Source organism: Pungitius pungitius, chromosome 15 (genome assembly GCF_949316345.1).
Source record: "Pungitius pungitius chromosome 15, fPunPun2.1, whole genome shotgun sequence".
Lineage (NCBI taxonomy): Eukaryota > Metazoa > Chordata > Actinopteri > Perciformes > Gasterosteidae > Pungitius > Pungitius pungitius.
In genome coordinates this window covers 16,686,075-16,707,065 of record NC_084914.1, presented here as the reverse complement: position 1 = coordinate 16,707,065, position 20,991 = coordinate 16,686,075, and the positions used below count along the sequence as shown (strand labels likewise).

Here is a 20,991-nt window from a genome sequence, read left to right as displayed (position 1 = left end):
ACAAACAGGCCACCGCTTTTCCTGTGATGATAGAATCATGTTTTATACTGAAAAAGCAATAAACACAAATAATAAAAATAGGGTTGAATAATTCCTTCAGTTGTCTAAACATTGAAATTTATTTTTTCCAAAAGGGACCCCAGCCAGCACATCCTCCAGACTTATCACCCGAGTACATTTTATTGAAATGAGCAGGATGTAAAATGATCATAACTGATATTAGCTGCAAAGCAGCCATTCGTTACCAGCTAACAAGCTGGGAACCAACCAAGAAAAGGATTTCTGTCTGTGTCCCTCGAATTCCTTCCGTCCCCATCAACGTGTCCTTAACGCAAGGTTAGTAATTACATCCCATGTTAATTAACTGCTCTTACAGTTAATTAGCGATTTGTGAATTGATGCGATGGGGAAGTGCGGTTCGCCCTCTGGGTTGAGGTTGGATTCAGCCAGTTAGCAGCGGGGGGGAACGGTAGGGGTGTCTTGCTCCAGGATGTAGCCACGTCACGGATCAGGCTTTCGGGTGAATAAAGAACTTGCCGAACCACCAAATCATTATCCCTCCACAAGTGAGTTTTAAAGGGCAAATCGTAGGCCATCACTTCCTCCATGCTGGCCTAATGCGCACGCTGCTTACTGGGTTTTGGCGCCCATCGGTCCGATCGTCATGGCGATAAAGATGCCGACACATGGCCTCAGTCAGACGTTTGAGCGCTACCGCTGTGCAGGGTGTACGAGTGGTCATACTACCCATATCTCTCGCTTCCCAATCTGCGGTCACACACACACACACACACACATGTAGAGCAAAGCCCCCTCCCTCTTCTGTTAGATACCAAGGTACAAGCTGCACGTGGAGAGAAAGCACGCTTTTAGCATCACATGGATTTGTTTCAGCGCTCTGATGTAACTGCTATGCTATCTTGCAGGTTTTAAGGGGTTTATAAAATGCCACGCAGACAGAAAAGCACACCCTGATTTGTTTCATCTGCGTCCCGTTCTGTTCTGTCCCCCTTTTAGCTCACATGCCATTTTATTTTTCACCTTTTGTACTCTCAGCAAACGAAACCGAAACACCCATGTTGTTCAACGAATCCAGCCTGGATTCATCCATCCCCACAACCACGGAATGGCCATTTCTAAAGGTCTTTTTGTTGGCGGAACAGCAGAGCAATGTGACGACTCCTGTTTCCTGAACTGATTCCTCCACATCCTGCCAGCACCACCTTGTGGATCCAAACGGGTACAACCCAATCCCTCCAGCCAGCAGTCTCGCCGAACGGGTCTTCTACACAACAAGCTGGGGCAGAGACAGGTGCAAGCTGGGAGATGCTGCAGCACATTGTTGGGCGTGAAACAAAGAGACAGGCCGATGTCAAAGGGCTGAAATTCGAGATAAATGGTGACTTAGTGAGTCGTCATTTTGCGCACACGAGGCAACATACTGGGCAAGGTTTGGGGGTTCTCCCGGGAGCGGGAAATGGAGGCTTTGACTCACAAAAGAGCTGTAATGCAACACAGACAAAAGTATGAAAATCCATCATTCTTCCTCTCCCCCTGCCTCTCCCTTTCTTCTCCCCTCTCACAAACATGTATGGGCTTAAAAGTGTGTGTGGGGGGGGGTTTGTAAACAGGGAGGACGTACTGGTTCAATCAGTGGCGGATAAACGTTTTCACTGGAAGGCGTGTGGGAAGGAACGGGGTGGATGGAGGGGTATTATGCGAATCGGAACAGCTCTGAGCTCCATCTGTTGCGTGGCGCGGAGATGATGAGTCATTACGCTCAGTGCGGCGCGGGTCAAAGCAGCACCGAGTCCCCAGCTTCATGCCGACACACAAACGCAAGGATTCCTAACACATGCTGCGAGTCTGCTGTCATGCATCTGTCCTGTGTCTACAGTTTGTTGATGCCAATTAGGCCTCAGCTGCTATCAGGGATTGGATTTCAAACCATGTCCAAGCCGTCTGTTGCAGCGACCGTCTTTAAGATGTCGTAACTCCCACTCCCACTTTGTTGCTTGGTCCTAGAATAGCGTTGGACTCATTTGAAACATAAGGACTGGATTTGATGAGATGGAACCAGAGGCATTGTCTATTTACTTCTTAGTGAATTCTAATTAATACAATTTGACAAGCCGTCAGTTTCTGATCTCAGCATAACATCCCTTCAAACACCATTCAGACACTATTAAATGTAATAACCATACCAGCCGAGAAGACATCATACAACAACTCAAGTCATCCTGCTGTTTAGAAATACTTTTAATACTAAAATTTTCAGAAATATTTTCAACTGTATACCCACTGATCTCTTACAAATTGTAAACACATCCCTCAGCCCTAAAAACAGCTGTTATTTAACCACTCCTAAAGAAGGCCAATTTAGACAACAAAACAATGATAAGCCAATATCAAACCTGCCTTTATTAGTAAAAAATGAATTGAAAAATCTTTTTTTGCTAAATCTCTCAGAATTTCAGTCTTCGTATTACTGGATCTCATAATACTAGACAGACTGATTAAATCGGTTGGACTTGACTGGTTTGAATCCTACTTGAAGGCTGAGAATACTTGTGTCTGTAGCTAATACACATCAGAGCTGAAGAAAATTACATTCAAGGTTCAAAACCTGGGGCCCTTTCTGTTCAACACCTACATGCTTCCATTTGCTTCAGATTAAGGGGGACTACAATCCAATACACTGGCTGGTTAAATCAACAACTGGATGTACCAAAACACTTTTCAAACAAACAAGGATAAAATAGAACTAATTGTCTTTGGTATGAAGGATGAGTATTTGAGTGGCAGTGTTGAACTTCAATCGCCTCAAATCTAGGTGTAATAATGGATTCAGACCTAAATCTGAACGGCCAACTCAAGACAGTTACAAAATCAGCCTCCTATAATCTAAAGAATGCATCAAGGATTAGAGAACTTATGTCTCAACAACATTTGGAAAAACTTGTCCATGCATTTATCTTGAATAGACTTGACTACTGTAACGGTGTGTTTACATGTCTCTGATAAAAGTCAATCAGAAATCTACAGCTGATCCAAAACGCTGCACTGAGTCTTCACTTGGAAAAAGAAAGTGGTTCACATCACGCTAGTTCTCAGATAGCTTCATGTTAAACAAAATATTGACCTCAGAATCCTGCTTCATGTTTGGATGTTTTTAATGGTTTTATGTGAAGCATTTTGAATTGCCTTGTTGTCGAAATGTGCTATACAAATAAAATAGCCTCGCATTACTTGCCAAAACCTGACGCCTACATAGTGTATATTGAAGCTTTCATTCAAACCTACATATAAATCTTGAGCCAGCTTCAATCCCGAGCCAAAGATTCAGGCAAAAATGTACCTTTTAACGAAGAAGCGACTGACGTAAATCACTTTCAGCACTGCTATATATTTCTCCCCAAACATAAACCATCACACACACACACACACTCGCAGACTCACAAAGATGCATTGTGTCATCAGCAGTTTTCATATGTGTTGGTGTAGATTTATTCTCTTTAAAGCCCTCTGCTGCTTGTCATTAGGGCCTCAAAGCGAGCGCCAGTGTGTGTGCGTGGGTTGACGGCAGTTTAAAAGCTTAGATAAGTGCGCAAAATCACCTTGTAGAGAGCCAAAGACTGACAAAAGAATATAAAGGGAAAAATACTTAAAGGGAGTTAGAGGGAGGATGTAAAAGCAAAAAAGGAGCCAAGAAATGTGTGTGTGTGTGTGTGTTTGTTTTGGTTTACTTGCTTCAAGTGTGAAGATGCAGAGAATACATTTTTGATTACAGCTTTCTTCCCTTAATTTACCACACATTTAGTTGCATATTGTCAAAATAGGTGCGATTGAGCCGTTTACTGGGTTAGAGACCTGGAATAAGGGGACAAAGAAAGGGAGAGTGACAAAAGGAAGTTTATCGAAGAAGAAGGTGCTTTTGGTTGAGAGAAAAATCGGGTGTGAGTATTAGTGAGAAGAACATTCTTACCAAGCAGAAAGAAAAAAGACTCCCCTTGGGGAGACAAGTAGTTGACACGGAGACATCCATAGACAGAAAAGTGGATGCTTTTTACTGCCATGTACAACAATCATTTTGTGCATTTAAAGTCCCTCTGTTCACTGTCTGTCAAATTGATTTCACACAGTTGCCTTTTTTTTAATTGATTGTCTTCACAGGCTTTTGAATCGAGGCCAGACTGGGGATTATGTGGCATACACTGAAAAATATAAGCATCACGGCCCAAACAATGCTAATTGTGTAGTTTTCAACCTGTCATGCTAAAATAACATCTGCTATTCTAGAACAGAAAAAAGCCATGTGCATGTAAATGAATGTAGTTGCATGGCGTTGTCCATTATTATTCTCATTCGATACCCTGATAATGTCCACACTTCCCCTTTGCCTCTGTAAAGACAAAATTTCTTTAAAAAATATCTTCAGTTACTTCTTCCCTATAAGATATTTGCGTTCTATATTATATTATATAAATTGTATTCAAAGCAATAACTGGAAAAAAAGATGCAACTTCCCATCTCTTGTGTCCTTATTATAACTCAGTTTGTTGTTCTGGTTCACCCAAATGTTTGGTATGGTCTTCCCTGAGACGCTTGATCTTTGTGAAACTGCAATATCCACAAATATTCCCCTGTTATTTGTTTCTTATACAAGACCGGGTAAGGTTGCAGTGCCGAGAGCTTTTAGTGTGTGTGTGATTCAGCAAGTCTTTCCTCGCTTGAGAGTTCTTCCTTTGTTCTGAACAAGGATTAAAGTCTTGCTTTTTCAGTACATGCATACAACACCTGCCATGTCCTGAGTTAAGTGCGTTGTATTACTAGCCATTAAGACATTTACATTTTGTACAGCTTACTTTTCCACCACGCGGTGGGGGCTTTCTATTGATTTAACTCAACCCTCCCACTTGCACACCACATACGCTTTCATTAGTGCTGCTTTGCATGTTCCCGCGGATGCTGCTCTGGGGGTGGAGGTGTGTGAACCCGTTTGATTACATCCCTCCCTTCCTCCAGTCCACCTCATTTGCCCGCGCGGTTCCCCCTGATTGGTGAGGGCTGATCGGTCGGTTTGTCTCGGTGACCCACATACGAGGGCTTCTAATGCAGCAACTTGCATGCCGGAGAGACTCACAAACGTCCTCACCAGACCCCCCCCACCCCCCCCCGCTACACCTGGCCTGTTATCATGTTGTTTTTCTTCAGAATATTAGATAATTGCTCAGCACTTGGCTGATTGCTGCTTGAATAAAAGGCCCAGGTGCACCCTGGTCTTCTTGGCCTCATTGTGTTTTTCCCTTTGTGTCATTTGGTGCTTCCCTCGGCTCAGGGTCTCCTTTTCTTTTTGCTATTTTTGGTTGTTGTGAGTTTTCTTTGCCAATGTGGGAGCCCAATTAGACTTGCACTTAGTATTTTTGTATCTCCTTGACCTTCCAGAAGTTCAGCAGAGCTTTGTTCCGTCAGGCTTCACTTCTTGAATCCCAGCCCCCAAAGAGCGACACTTTCCTGACTGAAATATTTTTCTTGACGTCAAGAAAACTCCGTCAGCCCTCACTCGGCTGAATGGAACTTGCTAAGGAACTAGTTGATTACCGCTTTACTTGGAAGAACCAGAGGTGTTGGAAAAAAGGTCGGTGCGTACTTCAGAGGTGTGAGTGATGAGGTATAATCAACAAGGTGTTCATTATTAACACGCAAAATAGAGCAAACGCTGAATATCGTTATTTTAGCACCCACTCAGATACACACATACACACACACACATGAATGTGTGCACTATGGGTTGGAGGGGAGAGGCTGCTTAAACAAATAACAGATCACGCTGTGTTTACATGTATAAATATTCAGACCGTTCTTGGAGACTTGTATCTCCTGAATCGGATATTTACTTCCTCCTACATTCTCAGGAATAGTTTGGATTGTTCCAAGTGGGGTTGTATGAGCTTGTTTTAACCTACAGTACTTTTACACACAATAACGGCTGACTGCCATCTTCTGGGGATAAAAACGGTCTGTGTGTAAGTACAATGTGCATGTGCAGAACTATAAAAGTATAAAGGTGGGTTGTGATTGTGGGTGGATGAGAAATGGAGTTTTTCGTGAGGTCTTACTCGTGAGGGTTTGTATGTTTATCCCAGCTTACATAAGAACAACATCTTTATTTAGAGGTCTCCTCCTACAAAACGAGCAGCTCAAAGTGCACAAAGGAAATTCAGTAACACAGACGTGTTTAAAGAGTGTTACTGTATTTCCTTTGTGCACTTTGAGAAATGGAAGTGTAAAAGATCCTCACATCCTTGCACAACAAAAACGGAACATTACATTAATACTGTGTGTGTCAGCTTGCACAACAAGCCTATTTCCTAATTGGTGCTTGAGCTTTTAAATTGTCATTTGTTTTACTAATGGCCAAACAGTCAGCACAAAATGCTAATCTGAAAAATTACCATCTTTTAAAAAAAAAGAGAAACGGCAACAACAAAGTTCAGCAAGAGAAATGTTCCTCTTGCTCGGTTCCCTCTCTGCAGGTGGAAGTCCAACTCTGCCTGGTCGCAGTTTATCGGGGAACATTTCATTCTTATGTACACTACATATATGTGTATATATACAGTATATACGAGTATCTGTAACGTCCCTGTTGGAAACGCAGATTATTTTAACAACGTGGATGCAACGCAAGCTATCAGAACGAGACTCCCCCTCGAGCTGAGGATTTCTCTACGAGGTTATTTTCATTTTGTTAGACGCGTACAAATCCGTCAATGTCACTTTCATTAGACGTTTATTGACGAGTCGCTCCCGTGAGATCTGACTGCAGCCTGTCCCTCAATACTGGACCGATGTCCCAATGTGTTGCCCCAGCTAGTCACTTAAACATTTGGACATGAGGAGACCGGGTCGAACGGTTGCTAAAAATAAATTGAGTAGCTCAAAAGATGTCATGTTGCAAAAAGAGACGTTTACGTTTTTTTCATTGCTAACTTTGTGCTGTATCCTTTGCAAAGCCCTACCTAATTATGTCTGGAAATGTTATCGAAGCGATTTCTTCTCCCTCCTTCCATCAGGTAACTCGCCCTCAGAGGAGTCCGAGGAGCGCGACAAGGAGCCCAGGACACTGACCTACCCCGCGTACATCGCCAGTCTGCTGGACATGGGCGCCAAGCGCATGGCGGCCGGCGTCCGTATGGACTGCAACAGCCAGGGCCAGTGCCCGCGCTCCTGCCACCTCTGCCACATGAGCCCCAGGGTGGTGCAGGGGAGGCAGCGGTCCGAGCCCGTCCTGCTGCAGATTACCAAGGCCGCGCCCATCTACGAGCTGGTGTCCAACAACGAGACCTACCAGGTGTGTGTGTGTGTGTGTGTGCCGTGCGTGTCCCCATCCGTCTGGGGATGGGTGTGTGACTGTATATCGGATCTCTGCTGTACAGGATTCTAGCTGTTGCATTTATTGTGTGAAATCCTAGAATTTAAGCTTCGGCACCCTTTCCCCTTCCAAAGCCTTAACTCGCAGCTAATTACACTGTTTATTAACTGGCGGCTATGAAGTGTTTCTTTGAGTGTATGTGGTTGATCCGTCAGGGCTGAAAAACTGCCGCACTGCGCTGTGACTTATTTGACTTCATTGATACTGTCTGTGGTTGCATCTTCTATTTCCTCCAGAAGGAGCAGGAGGCAGAGCAGGAAAGGTTGACACGATGCCGTCCACTCTCCGGGGGGGAGTCGGCAGACGCTGCTGTCAACAAATTTGCGATTGTTCAACTGGTTGTGGAGGAATCGCGACAGTAGCTCTTGCAAAGTTTAAGGCTTCACTGAAGTTCTTCTTTTTAAACAAAACAGCACAGGAAAGAGTAGACTTGACTCGCTGAGGCGGGAACGAATCAGGCAGGAAACTAACGGACAGGAAGTAAACCAATTGGTGAGGCAACGGCCTGGGGTAATAAGGTAAAACAGGAAGCGACACGAGATGTACAGTAGTTCATGCGGGTCGTGACATTGGTTTAGACATGATGCACACTTTCAAGCATTGCTATAACACATATAATAATTGCAAGGTTAAATCCCTTTTTTCTTTATGATGGGGAAGTATATCTATCTTGATAAACTGAGCTTTGGAATGCAGACAGTAGAGTGAATGGGCCATGTTGGGAAGACATCTTTTTCCAAATTCGGCAGAATCCTCCACTCAAAGTTGAAATGATAAGAATTTGGCAGTCACTGTGACATCATAATCTTAATTTTTGACCACAATTCGAAAGTTGATTTGTTAGCTCTGTCAGCAGTTTTGCAGAAGTTTGCACCGTTAGCCTCGAGCCACCGGCTCAGCTTTCACCACGTTGAGAGCTGTTTTTGAGGCAGTAGAAATAAATGCAGTCTGACACGCGGCTTTATGGAGGAGGATAAGTGTCTCAACTCATCCTGTTCCCGGATGTGATGAAAGTGAAGAATGTCTTGGTTTTTAACGTTAGTACATCACACCCTGCCACACAGAAGTCAACATGGAGGCCGCATGAAGTCGACGTTTACATTTCATAAATTGATGTGCAGCGGAAGCCGGCGATATTCTAGAGCAGATTACTATTTATTTTTTCATTACACCTTTTTATGGAGCAATTGCAGCCCCTGCTGCACGGATGTGTGTGAATTGGCTCACAGAGTAGAGTTTATATCCCGAGTGGCATAAAAGTCCCATTAACCGTGTCTGATTCAGGACCACATTATATATATATATATACAGTATACATGCACAACACACCAAAGCCAATACCTTTACAGCGTTCCACAGATCTACAGGCTGGCCAATACTGGGAGGACAAGAAACTGTGAGCTGCTAAACATAGAAATAAAGGGTAAAAAGACTGCATTTATTGAGAGTTATTTCAGTCTACCGACCACTCAGTGTGCTTTTTATCAACAAATGCCAATATTCACCCACACTGATGGCAGAGGCTGCTAGCGTTGAGGTGCCATCCTGCTCATGAGGAACAGTTACGCAACCGCTCTACCTCTGAGCCAAAAACAATGCTGGATTTGGGAAGGAAGACACTCTGCACATTTGTCGGAACTTGATTGAGTGACCTAACTTTTGTTGATTTATACAGACACATTATGTCTGGGTTGGCCCAGTTGTAGATTCCCTACCTGATGGTAGTGAAGACTGTGCGTCCTGTTAGAAATGCAATAATGTCACGGACATTAAGAGGTTGTTTAAACATCAGACTTAGAAAACAGTATTGACACGTAAATATAGCTTCTTCTCATATAGCGTGTGCTTTGAATTTAGATTTGAAGTTGGTTTTGTTATGTTTTCAGTCTCTACAGGAAGCGATGATGAGCATGCTGTGGTGTTCGGGCAAGGGTGATGTCATCGATGACTGGTGTCGGTGCGACTCCAGTGCTTTCGGCTCAGACGGACTGCCCACCTGCGCCCCTCTTCCCCAGCCCAAGTTAGTAACTTTGTGAACACATTTGCCATGCATTGTTGTTTTACCTGCATTTCACGCCACCCTGGTCTCCAACCGTGCCCCCTCGGGATGCTCGTGTAACGGCATTTGTCTCTCTGTTCCCAGGCTGAAGCTGTCCTACACCTACGAGCCCAGCAGCTCACTGGTCATAATGGAGTGGAACCACACCGAGCCCCCGATCGGCGTGCGGATCGTGGATTACCTCATCAGCCAGGAGAAGGTGACAGAGAGGACCGACCACTCCAAAGTTGAGACAGGTGCGTCGGCCCAGAGCTTACCACATGTTCCCAGTGATGATTGAGCAAACGTTCACCCTACACACCCTACACTTTCAGGAAGCGTTCCACTACAGGAGTAGTCGATGAATGAACTCCACGATACCAGCAGTCACTCTGAAACAGGTGTATTTTCCACACCTTTACATGACTCAGTCACTTTGTTACAGGCCTAACTCGGTTGTAATTTTTAAAGCCTCCACAAGATGGAGATCACAAGTAATAATGGTAATGGGAAAGCGAAGTATTCGTTCACTATTTGCGTGATGACATAAAATCATTTTTACAGAAATGATGTAATGCAGTGTTAATACACTAATTGCTTTCAGAGAAGGAAGTCTTGCGATTTGTCATAATGGTCGAGATAAAATAGGTCTTTCACAATGTGACAGTCAATATTGTTTTGCACAGTTTAGTCTATATGCATCAGTGTTTTGCTTATTCTGGTATTTTTTCCCTTGTGTTTTCACTAAAGGAGGAAATGTAAGCAGGCACAGGAGGTGTGTGTGTCTCTATTTGTGTGTGAATGCTTTCATCCACAGCAGATGGACCTGTATGAATAGGAGCAGTTTCTTTAAGCACTAATGAACCCGATCCATAATGGAAACTGTTAAGGTTCCAAAGTTTGTTGTAGTTTAATGAGAGAATAAACTGTATTAGTCGGAGTGGTGAGCATCCTTAATCATCTCAGCATGTGCAGATGTGAGCCGAGGAGAGCTTTTTCTTCATTAGTGCTGTTACTGAGGGAGATGAGCTATGAGATGATGCAGTCGTGTTCTTTATGGCTCTTTGAAATAACTTTCACGGTAACATAACTTGTTATTTTCAAGGGTTATTTTCATTTATTTATTGTGATGCTGGTTTCTTAATTGTTACTGACTAAAACATGGAGGGAGAAGTTTGGATATATTTTACTGGCGGTCATTAGTGGCTCCTGTACATTATATATTTAGTTTATACTGAAGTTCACTGTGCTGCCTAGCATGCATGATGTGATGATCCCGGATCAACCTGAATGCATCTCAAATGCATCCCTCTCTGTTTAAACTGGTGTCCCCAACTGGAGATCTCAACTTTTCTTTTTTAGCACGTTATTTTTATTTTAATTCCCAGAAACTTTCAACTACAGTTGGTGCCTAGCCAGTGAATATAGTGGTACATCTTTTTCTTATAATGGCTCTTATCTGTAGCAAGTTGTAAATCGGCTTATTTGATGAAATTGCACCGGTTTCTTGTTTGTAACAAACTTCCCGGGTTTGTATCTTAGTTGAAATGCACTTATTGCCAAAAAGTCACTTTGGATAAAAGCATCAGCTAAATGACATGTAATGTCTAAAATACCACCATTTGAGTTTATGTGTTCACAAACTGAATGTCGTCGGGTATATAGTTTTATTTTGTAGTTTCCTGCCTCTCGTGTCCCTTACTTACCTTCCTCCCCTGGTGGGTTTTCTCCCCTTCTGTGATTGTCTGCCATGTCCCTGATGGTTTCCTCCTGTGTGCAGTACACTCTTTAGTGTATTCAAACCATGTGTGTCCCTTGTCTCCTTCCTAGTCTTTGTTCCTGTTGCCTCCTCCTGCTCTCCTCCTTGCTCCTCCACATTTTGTATCCTTACTTTAAATAAATACTTTTTTTTGTTTTTGACAAAACTAAATCTGATCTGCGCTTGAGTCCTCCTGTTCCTGGACACCCTTAAGAGGACGGTTTGATCCAACCCGGCACAGACCACCGAGCATCACGTGTCAATCACTCAATCACTTCTGTTTTGAAAACTCAAGACAATGGAATCGTGGTTGTAGCATCAAATGCTGTGCGTTGGTTAGGGGCTACTTGGCTGGGATAATATTTCACAGGGGGTACACCACAGGTTGAGATCTAAATCATTGCTACAAATGTTCTAGAAATGTTTTGCAAAAGTGAACTTAAAAAAGGAAATAATAACACGTATTGTACCGAGTGTGACACTGCAGAATGATGTTCCCTGTTTACTTCCTGGCCTTACTTCTCATTATGTACCATGTATTTATTTTTCACACTCAAATATATATGCAGTTTAAATATGTGGTCATTTGATTAAACACAAGCAAATGCGCAGTATGATCAGGGTGTCGCTTGATGGTTGGGCCTCATCATCGCTAAACTACATGGTGTGCACATTTCAAACTTACCATTTACCACAAACCATCTTCATTCAACCAGTGCCATGTAGGAGTAAAGCAGAGGAAGCTGTATTATCAGTGGAACCTCTCTGTGGATGTAAAGTGGAATGTAGGGGAGATTATCTTTCCAGGGAACACTGAGATATCACTTTAACCACAAACGGTTCTTCCTTCGCTCTTTAAACAAGATTACCATTACCACTGTGTTCCAAGCCCCTGAAAACACATGTTTGTCCCATCCCCCAAACAGAAATGATGAAAAAACGTTGAATACCAAAGAATCGGGAATGACTTTCTGTGGTTGAGGGAACATTTTGGGTGCCGCAGTGCCTAAATATAATGTTTACTTAAGACTTGCAGTTCTTCTCTTTCGGGGCATCGGAATGGTGTAAAACAAAAAGTTTAGAGTTTTTGGAAATGGTTCATCTAGATTGAAAAAATCTATTTCCTTGTGCAGGAACTGCTGCATTGTCTGCTAAGAGAACTTGCTTAGTTTTGGAAGACAAAGTGAAGTATATACGTAAGTAGTCTTAAAGCTCTCGTGATTACCTGGAAATTAGGATTGGTACTGGGGAAGACACGCAGGACCTGTGGCACAGGAATATTTCACCTGGTGAATTGTCATGCTGAGCTTTTCCAGTCTATCACTTCTCTTTCCCTCTGAATGAGACAATGCGAGTTTCCATGGTTACCGTTAACCATTCTCATTGAACCAACGGGGGCTACCTTTCTTACACAAGACTCCACTTCAGCTCCACACAAGGGTCATTTCTTCCCTAATGTTCCAGTCAGCTCCATAGCTAATCACGTGCTCGTTCCAGGCCCCGTAAAGGATGGCATAGATAGTCTGACACGAACTCATTGGAAAAACAGACTCTAGCCTCTCCATTAATTGCTTCAGAACAAACTCACAGGCACCCAGGAGGTGCAATTCATCACTGCATAACCGAAGCAGAGGATGAATTTATCAGACTCCACTTGTTTGCTGCCTAAAACCCCATTCTGTCCTCTCTCCTCCTCAAGAAATGCATGACATTGCACTGTTAAAAAGCTGAGTTTAAAACTATGTTAAGTATGCTGTTTGAGCAGCCTATGAGAGTAAAAATACTGTACGTTTTATATATATTATTCACTTTCATGTGTGCCTCTGGATCTTTACTGTTTTTTTAACAGAATAAGTTCTAATTTTAAGGTCAGGAAGTTTGTGAATAAGTCTGGACCATAAGTGTAATCGTCACTAGTGTATCTTTATCCAACACATTGTCATTCCAACCATCATCCAGTCTGAGGCTATAAGTATTTAGAGATGAGTATATGTCCTATAAAGACAAAAGGACCCAGAAAAGAGCTCTGCAGCACCTCAGGTTGTGTTAGAGTGCGAGGTGGCCGTTTTGACTTGGTGACCAAACAGAGACATTTGTTCTCTTGTGCTGCTGGTTGCAGTGTAGAGAGATACGGCATCCAGGGTTCCTTCCTTTGAACAAAGTACATTAAAGCTTCTCTAATGGGAAATAACATTGTATGTGAGGTCCTTTTTCTTTCTTTAGAAGGACTGGCTCCGAAATTCCACGGCTAAGACTGGACTCTGATTTACAACTGCTATAAAGTGGGATTGCAAAACTATTGGTTAAACTTCACTAATATATATATATATATATATATTATATCACTTACAAGCGACTTACAATACACGTGTATTTCATGGAGGAACATGGCAGTAAGTGTACCGCTTTATAGCAGTATATATGTTTTTGGTCAATACATTAAAAAATGCATTCAAGTTAGCCACTGTTCATACTGGTTGGGATTTCTGGCAGTTATCAAGTTGATAATCATTGGAAAAAGTTGTCAAACAGCTGCCTCTCGGTACCTTTTGGTTGCCCGGCCCTGCTCTTATTACACTGAGTGGAAGCCATCCAGCTCTAGTCGGTGCACCTCACCTGGTATGCATGTGATCCTATAGCCTATAATATATATATATAATTGATATTATAGGCTAATTGATATATTGTTGATAGTGATATTACATGTCATTTAGCTGACGCTTTCAAAGCGACTTACGATAAGTGTATTTCAACCGTTGGGATACAAACTCAGAAGTAACAAGAAAGTGCAATTTCATCAAATAAGACGATTTACAACTTGCTTTAGATAAGAGCCATTGTAAGTAGAATTTAAGGGCAACGATTTGTTAGTGTTTTTAGTCAAGTACAGAAGAGGTGTGTCTTTAGTTTGTGGCAGGAGACGTGACGGCTCTCTGCGGCCCTGATGTCATCAGAGAGCTCGTTCCACCATTTTGGAGCAAAGACAGCAAAGAGTTGGGATCTTGTTGAATGTTTTGCTCTGAGTGATATTGATTATTATTATAAGTGATTCAATGCATCAAATGGCCTCCCCTCCCCTAGATACAGTACCAGTCAAAAGTTTGGATCTAGAGTACCTGGGATAAGTCAGTTAAATATACTCTTGGTGACGATAGTGGGGCTCAGGGTGTTTATTGCTGAATGACTTAAAATGATCAACCTTCCTAAACTTATAGATAAAGATAAAGTAAATCTGCAATTTTGACAATAGTGGTTCATTGTTTTTTAATTTCGTCCCTCTTACTCTCCAGTTTTTTTTACATGTAACAGTTCTAAAAGCACCATGGTTTTTAATCAGTTGTAAATGGATTATGTCAATGTGATGGATGAGGAGATACTGGTCGTACTGCATCCAGAGACTCCCCTACTCTACCACCCACATAGCAGCAGGGAAGTCAATCAGAGAATATCTGTCTTCATCGGCAGGTCGCACTACAGTCTGCATGTTGACCCCCCCCATTAATCATTTGGTTTCACACTTGTGCCACTTTTGGAAACTTTTGGATTGATGCTTCTTCAATATCTAAAAGATTTTTTCTTCCCCAAATGTCATGCATGATAAATTCCAGAAGGACGGTCAAAGCAGAGCAGCCATTTACGGGAAAGGATCGGACCAGACACTACTGATCATCTGTGAAAAAAAAAAATAAAAGACCAAATATCTGCCCTCAACTTTCTCTGGAGGTTAATTAAAAACAGATGTCAGAATATCCCCTGAATGCTGTGTTGTTTTTACGCAGAGCATATGCTTGGCGACGGCTGCACGGTCGCATTAGTGTCATTTTTTAATCTTGTTTGGGGTTCTGTAATATTAGAGAAGTCTACATGCATACAGCTACTGATTATAGCGTTCAAGACTCCTGGAGCTGACAACAGCTTGTTTGTGCAGTCATCTCCCCTTTAACAAGCTCCAGGCACACAAGATGAGATCATAGTGTAACTCACACAGGCATATGCACGTTTCCAGGCAGATGTGAGGTAACTTCATGAGTAGGAAGTCTGCTTTAAGTCAGGGCACCGCTCGACTGGACCGCTCCCACTGCAAAAACAAACATCCCCAGAGCAATGTGACAGCTTTGTTCACCAGCAGGGGCAAGGTTTGCTTAAGGGTTAGAGGAACAGGGATTCCTCTGCTCACCTACTCATATATCAAACGCCCAACGGAGGGGGGAGGGTGGAGGGACGTGTGTCTCACCCTGAAACGATTTCATGGCCTTCCCTCAGCAACAGTCACTTGCCGTCACGTCATTTCCAAATGTCTACACATATGTGAGATTTTAAACACGGCCACATTGCGCTGCTCTGTCCTGGGTGGGGACGAAGCTGCGGCCATGGGGAAACTTCCCTAGCTGCATTTTTGGTGAACACGGAGGAATTAGAAGTAGATACTTGTTTGGGCCATTACGAGCACTAATCATGTGGACAGTCAGGTTGGCAAAGAAAAATGATGTTCCATGGGTCCATTGGCAGTTTGCCTCGTCAGGGCTCTGGTCACTCATGTCTAGAAAAACAACCCATAGCACACTGTTTGATTGACATTTGACACATTGAAATTGTTAACATTCACACACTGTAAGCTATCTTATATGTTACATGCTGTAGCCCAGGGGTGCCCCCACTTTTCCGGCTCCCGAGCTGCTTTTCAACTCTTATGGCGATCTACCCCCTCCCCTCCGAGGACCACCCGGCAGGGTCGGCCGACCCAGTACTAGTGGTCGCCGAACAGAACTACAGCGCAAAACGAGTCGATATGAAGAAAACAACGAGCCTCTCATCTGTCAGAGGGAGGAAACCGTCACAAGAATCCCACACATGCTTGGTCATTCCCTTACTGGGTGGCTTTGGAATGGAATTACAGTTCGACCTAGAGTTCTGTTACAGTTCTGTTACTTTAAATATGTATTGTAAGGACTTAGTAGGACTGTAGTAAGCAACATCTCCCTGAGGTGAAAGAAATGACACCTCATCGCCAATGAATGCTTTCCCGCCAAGGTCCTCAGATTCACACTTTTCTAAGCAGTAAGGCCAGTACTTCAAGAGTTAATAGGTCAAAAAGAAATATTCATTGAAACTGTCACCTAGACCATAACGTTTGTGGCTCTTCAATCTAATTCATTTCATCTGTACCATTTTAATTTATCACACACAGCTGTGTTATTTCTGATTGCGGCTTTGAACCCATAAGTTGTAAAACAGTATTTTGGCTGAACGTTTTTTTGAGAAGCTGATGGGCTTCTTTGAGAACGATCATGAAGAAGATAAATGCAGTATACGTCAGAGGCTAAACTCCTCTGCTAAATCAGTGTCTCTGGCATATGATCATGGAATTTTTTAATAAAAAAAGTATCACTCTGTATGTGGATTTGTTACTTTTCCACACACAACCTTTTGAGCCATCTGCTCAAACACGTCTTACACTGCATGCAGATGAACAGCAGGGTGCACTGTGCTTGTATGTTCTGAGAAGGCCTGCCTTTGCACTGCATTCAACTCGAGTATCTGTTGCCACATTGTGAGTGCGTTAAAGCAACCAAAGAATCCTTCTGACTTCCCTATCCACTGAGTGTATTGCTTTCACTGTGTGAGTCATCATGGCAACCTCTGGAAATACTGTCTGTGACATCAGATTTTGATGATTCCCAACTGTCCAAGTCACAGAACTTAACAGGTAGGTAGTTGAGATCAAATTGAAGGATGACAGAGATCATTTTATGATGAAATACCTCAGATCCCAGAGGAGGTTCCAAATATGCTCTTACGGACATACATTTTATACATTTAATTTTAAAGTGAAGTGCATCTATCTTGTGAACTTTGAGACAAAATCAAGAGACTAGATTTATGAAGAACTTTTTCTTCTTGTAAACATTGTTATGCTTCGGGAAACAAGTGATTAGAAGTCACGTAAGATCCATTTACTAATCTAAGACTTTGGTTTGTCAAAAGAAAGAAAAGAAGTTTGTAAAATCAGAGAAAAAGCAACCGTTAAATAAACTCAGTCCACTATGCACAAAACCAACTGTCCTTTCATCAGCACTGCTCTTATGGTGCTGAAAGGACAGCGGCCGACTCAAATGTCTTCAGCGTGATCGTCCCTGTCTCATATGAGGAGTACCCTTCAATCCCATCGTTAGTCTCAATATACAATAACTAGTTTCAACAGGCATGGTTTTGGGAACAGAAAGTTCACCGCCTTGATGGATCTTGATGGTCCACATGGGTATCGTGCGTCACTCGAGTCGGTGCAAACTCACACATTTGTCTCAATAGAATGGTTGACAGAAGTGGAGCTCGATTGAGATGGCGTAAAGAGAGAGACGGATAAAGAACGAGGAAGAAGGAAAGTAAGCGAGATCCGACATGCAGATTTTGTTTGTTTAGTTGTCCACAAGTTACGACGGACATGCAGCCCTTCTCCCCAACTGCTGGTGACTTACTGACTGTTTTATCCCCCTTTGTACGATGTGTTTCATTCTGTTATTGCCGCTTTTGGCTAAATGTACTACTGGCATGCAAAGCGCTCACACAGCAACTGCTATCAATTTGGTCGGACGCACGTCCATCAAATTATACAACAATTTATCGCCTCTCTGAGGATATAATGTTCTATGAATTACGTTTGCTGTGACGCAAATGGCAGCTCGGCCTTGCACGTATCAATCACCAATTGGGTGAAGGCACTTAGAGGTTTGGTGAGCTGTTTCTCTTTCTTTCACGCAAGGCCGTGGGTTGCTTCTATTTTGAAAGATATCAGGGCCACCCCCCCGCCCTTTCTATCCTCATCTCCCTCATAATCCTCCTTCTGCTCCTCCACTAATACCCCTCCCGGTCAAATGGGATACAGGTTTTGAAAAGCTCCACATGACCCTCTCTGGGTGGCCAGCCCAGTGGGGGGTTTGTCTGTGACCACGTTGCTGTTGAGTCGCTGGTCTCATTTATTTGATTTTTTATTTAATGTAAAGGTAGACAAAAAGCAAATGTTTTATTGATCAGGCTTTTACTGCCAATTGGATGTGTATGTGTGTGTGTGTGTGTGTGTGTGTGTGTGTGTGAGTGTGTGTGAAGCTGCCAGTTACAACCCGCTACAAGGAAGCTGTCTGCGTTAACAGTAGTGGAGGAATGCCCAGGCAGTCTGTTGGGAAACCTGTTATTGGATAAAAGAGGAGAACATTTAGGCTGAAGTGTTTACGTTTACATGCAGCGTGTGTGTGTGTGTGTGTGTGCGCACGCAGGACTGTAAGCCTCCCATTAGATCTCTAGCACTTTTTCTGATTCGCTCTTCTTCTCCCCCTCCTCTCAGTTCATCGGGTTCGTGATACGCTCTGACTTCTGCTTAAGTGGACCATGGATACTTTGCCTGTGAAGCATGGTGCTTCATCGTAGAAGTACAAACAAAAGAGGAAAACATTTAAATGATACGTTTGCGGTTAAGGTTAGCTTAGCGTTAGTTTGCGTTGTGGTGCCTCTATTGCTTAGCATTTACAGAGCTGGGGTCCAGATGTGCTTAGCTTAGCTTCAAAGACCCGAGGCAGTTGCATCTGCAAATCAGTCTTTTTCCAACATTCTAAAATACCCAGAAACACCTCTAAAACTCACTTTGATTATCTCATTTTGCAGTTAAAACATACTCATCTTTAAATCCCCTGTCCTTTCCATTAAGAGGAGAAAAACAGCAGTGGACGGGCAGGAGGGGTCCACACACACACACACACACAAACACATGCACTCAGGGTCCAGGCCTGCACAACTGAACTGACGACTGCAGGCAGGACTTCAAAAGGTGAGACATCCCATAACTCACATCAGTCTCCTGGCAGTCCTTGATTTTTCCAACAAATCATACTCAAAGAATGCCGAGGGTAAACAACTCCAGCTGAATGACAGGTTCCTCCGAATTGTGGCTCTCCCCTCTAAAAACGGGGTCTCCAGGGTGTATGTCAACTCATTGCTCTGCACAGCATTTTCCACTCCAGATGGGACTCGGTTTTGCTTAACCTGACACAAATCCATTATCTTCAAAGGGCCGATTCATTTTGCGTTACCATTGGTCATGTTTGGTATTTCAGGGTCAGTGTATGTTTCCATCTGCTAGTTTTTATACACATTTTCAGATTTGGTATTGAAAATCTGAGCGGAAAAAGGTACATTAATTTATTTTCTCTTTTTATTTCATTTTTAAGCTTGGCTGAGGTGGGAGTGTCTGTGTCACAATTATTACAAATTTGACGAAGTGCAATGGTGACAGAACGACTAAATAAAACAGGTAATGGAACAAAAGAAAAACATGTTAGGTATTGTAATTAGGGCCGGGACTTTAACGCGTTAATTGCGATTAATTAATTACAATATGAATTAAGATTAATTAATTACACATAAAAATAATGCATTACACATTTTTTACGCATTTTTACACTTTTTTTCCCCCCACGGAACGTTTCTCACTGGATGAGTTTCGGGGGGACCGATTATACTGGAGCACCAACTAGCGTTCATGACTTCAGACAACAACAAACCACAGTGAACATGAACGAAGAAGCTGACGAGACCGTGTCGGTTGGCCCCGTGAATGGAAAATCTTATTATAATAAACACACGGATGGAAGCGTCGATAAGAGCGTGGTTGTGTGCAAGCTATGCAACAAGGAATTCGCATCGAGCCTCAAGTATCACCTCAACGCAACACAATTAGCAGCTAGCGTGGACGTTAGCCCGACTCAGAGTACAAGGACCCACACCCAACCCACACTGCACCAGATGACTGGTTTAAGGACCAGGGTAACTAAGACCACGTCTGAAAAAATAACCAATGTTCTGAATGTACTTGAAAGTATTGGTCTACTTAAAAAAACATAGTTTACAGAAGGTCTACTTACCTATAGGCTACCTGAATTTCTGAAAGTACTATATTTCTAAATATGCTATTGCTACACTGGAATTGGTTGAATAAAAATAAAAATCCATGTGAAAAAAAATGACTTCTCACTGTTCTCAGGTCAAATATTTGTATGTATAATATATGCGATTAATTTCGATTAATTAATTACAAAGCCTCTAATTAATAAGATTAATATTTTTAATCGAGTCCCGGCCCTAATTGTAATACACACTGTTACTGTTTTAGTCAGTAAGTGTAAGTATACAAAATGCTTGTGAATTCCATCTAAAGGCTCTGAAGTTCATGAGCAGACACAATGAACTTGGATTCATTTAGAAGAGCTGGAAACTTTGGAGGAGGATTTCAATTACAGACTTGAATTCACAGTTAATTATATTTTACACAAGATGTTTTACTTTAACAGCAGAAAAGGTTTTGATGTATATCAAATGGGTTCGTCATATATATCGTTTAGCCGGCACTTTGGCACAGAAGCATCTTGACTCACACAGGGTGTCCTGCATCCCATCTGTAATTAAGGTAGTTTGCAGGATGGGCTTAATGTGTAGTCAATTACTACTACTAGGATTTTATATAACAAAAGTGGAATATTTCATAGACCGCCAATGAAGTTTGTCTTATTTTTTAAATTCAAATAGCCCTGTGCCTTGTAGTTGTAAATTGAACATTTTTTAAATCATACGTTTACTTCCACATTCATGGAACATCGCAAAGCACCTGCCTGAAGTCTGTTGATGCCACTCAGGAACTATCTGGCCAGAGCGTCCTGTCTCAAACAGATTTACTGATCTCGTCTAAACGACAGATTTACAACACCCCCCCCCCCC

The 20,991-nt window shown here is 42.5% G+C and overlaps 1 protein-coding gene across 4 annotated transcripts in view; it reads left to right on the top strand.

The window, feature by feature from the left end:
• Positions 1 to 20,991, top strand: part of astn1 (astrotactin 1) — a 302,720-nt gene that overhangs the window by 264,854 nt on the left and 16,875 nt on the right. For all 4 annotated transcript variants that reach the window (XM_037457170.2, XM_037457168.2, XM_037457167.2 and 1 more), the window contains exons 18-20: positions 7,074 to 7,351; positions 9,319 to 9,452; positions 9,576 to 9,727. In XM_037457170.2, the coding sequence (XP_037313067.2) occupies positions 7,074 to 7,351; positions 9,319 to 9,452; positions 9,576 to 9,727 (564 nt within the window). The remainder of the gene's footprint in view (positions 1 to 7,073; positions 7,352 to 9,318; positions 9,453 to 9,575; positions 9,728 to 20,991) is intronic.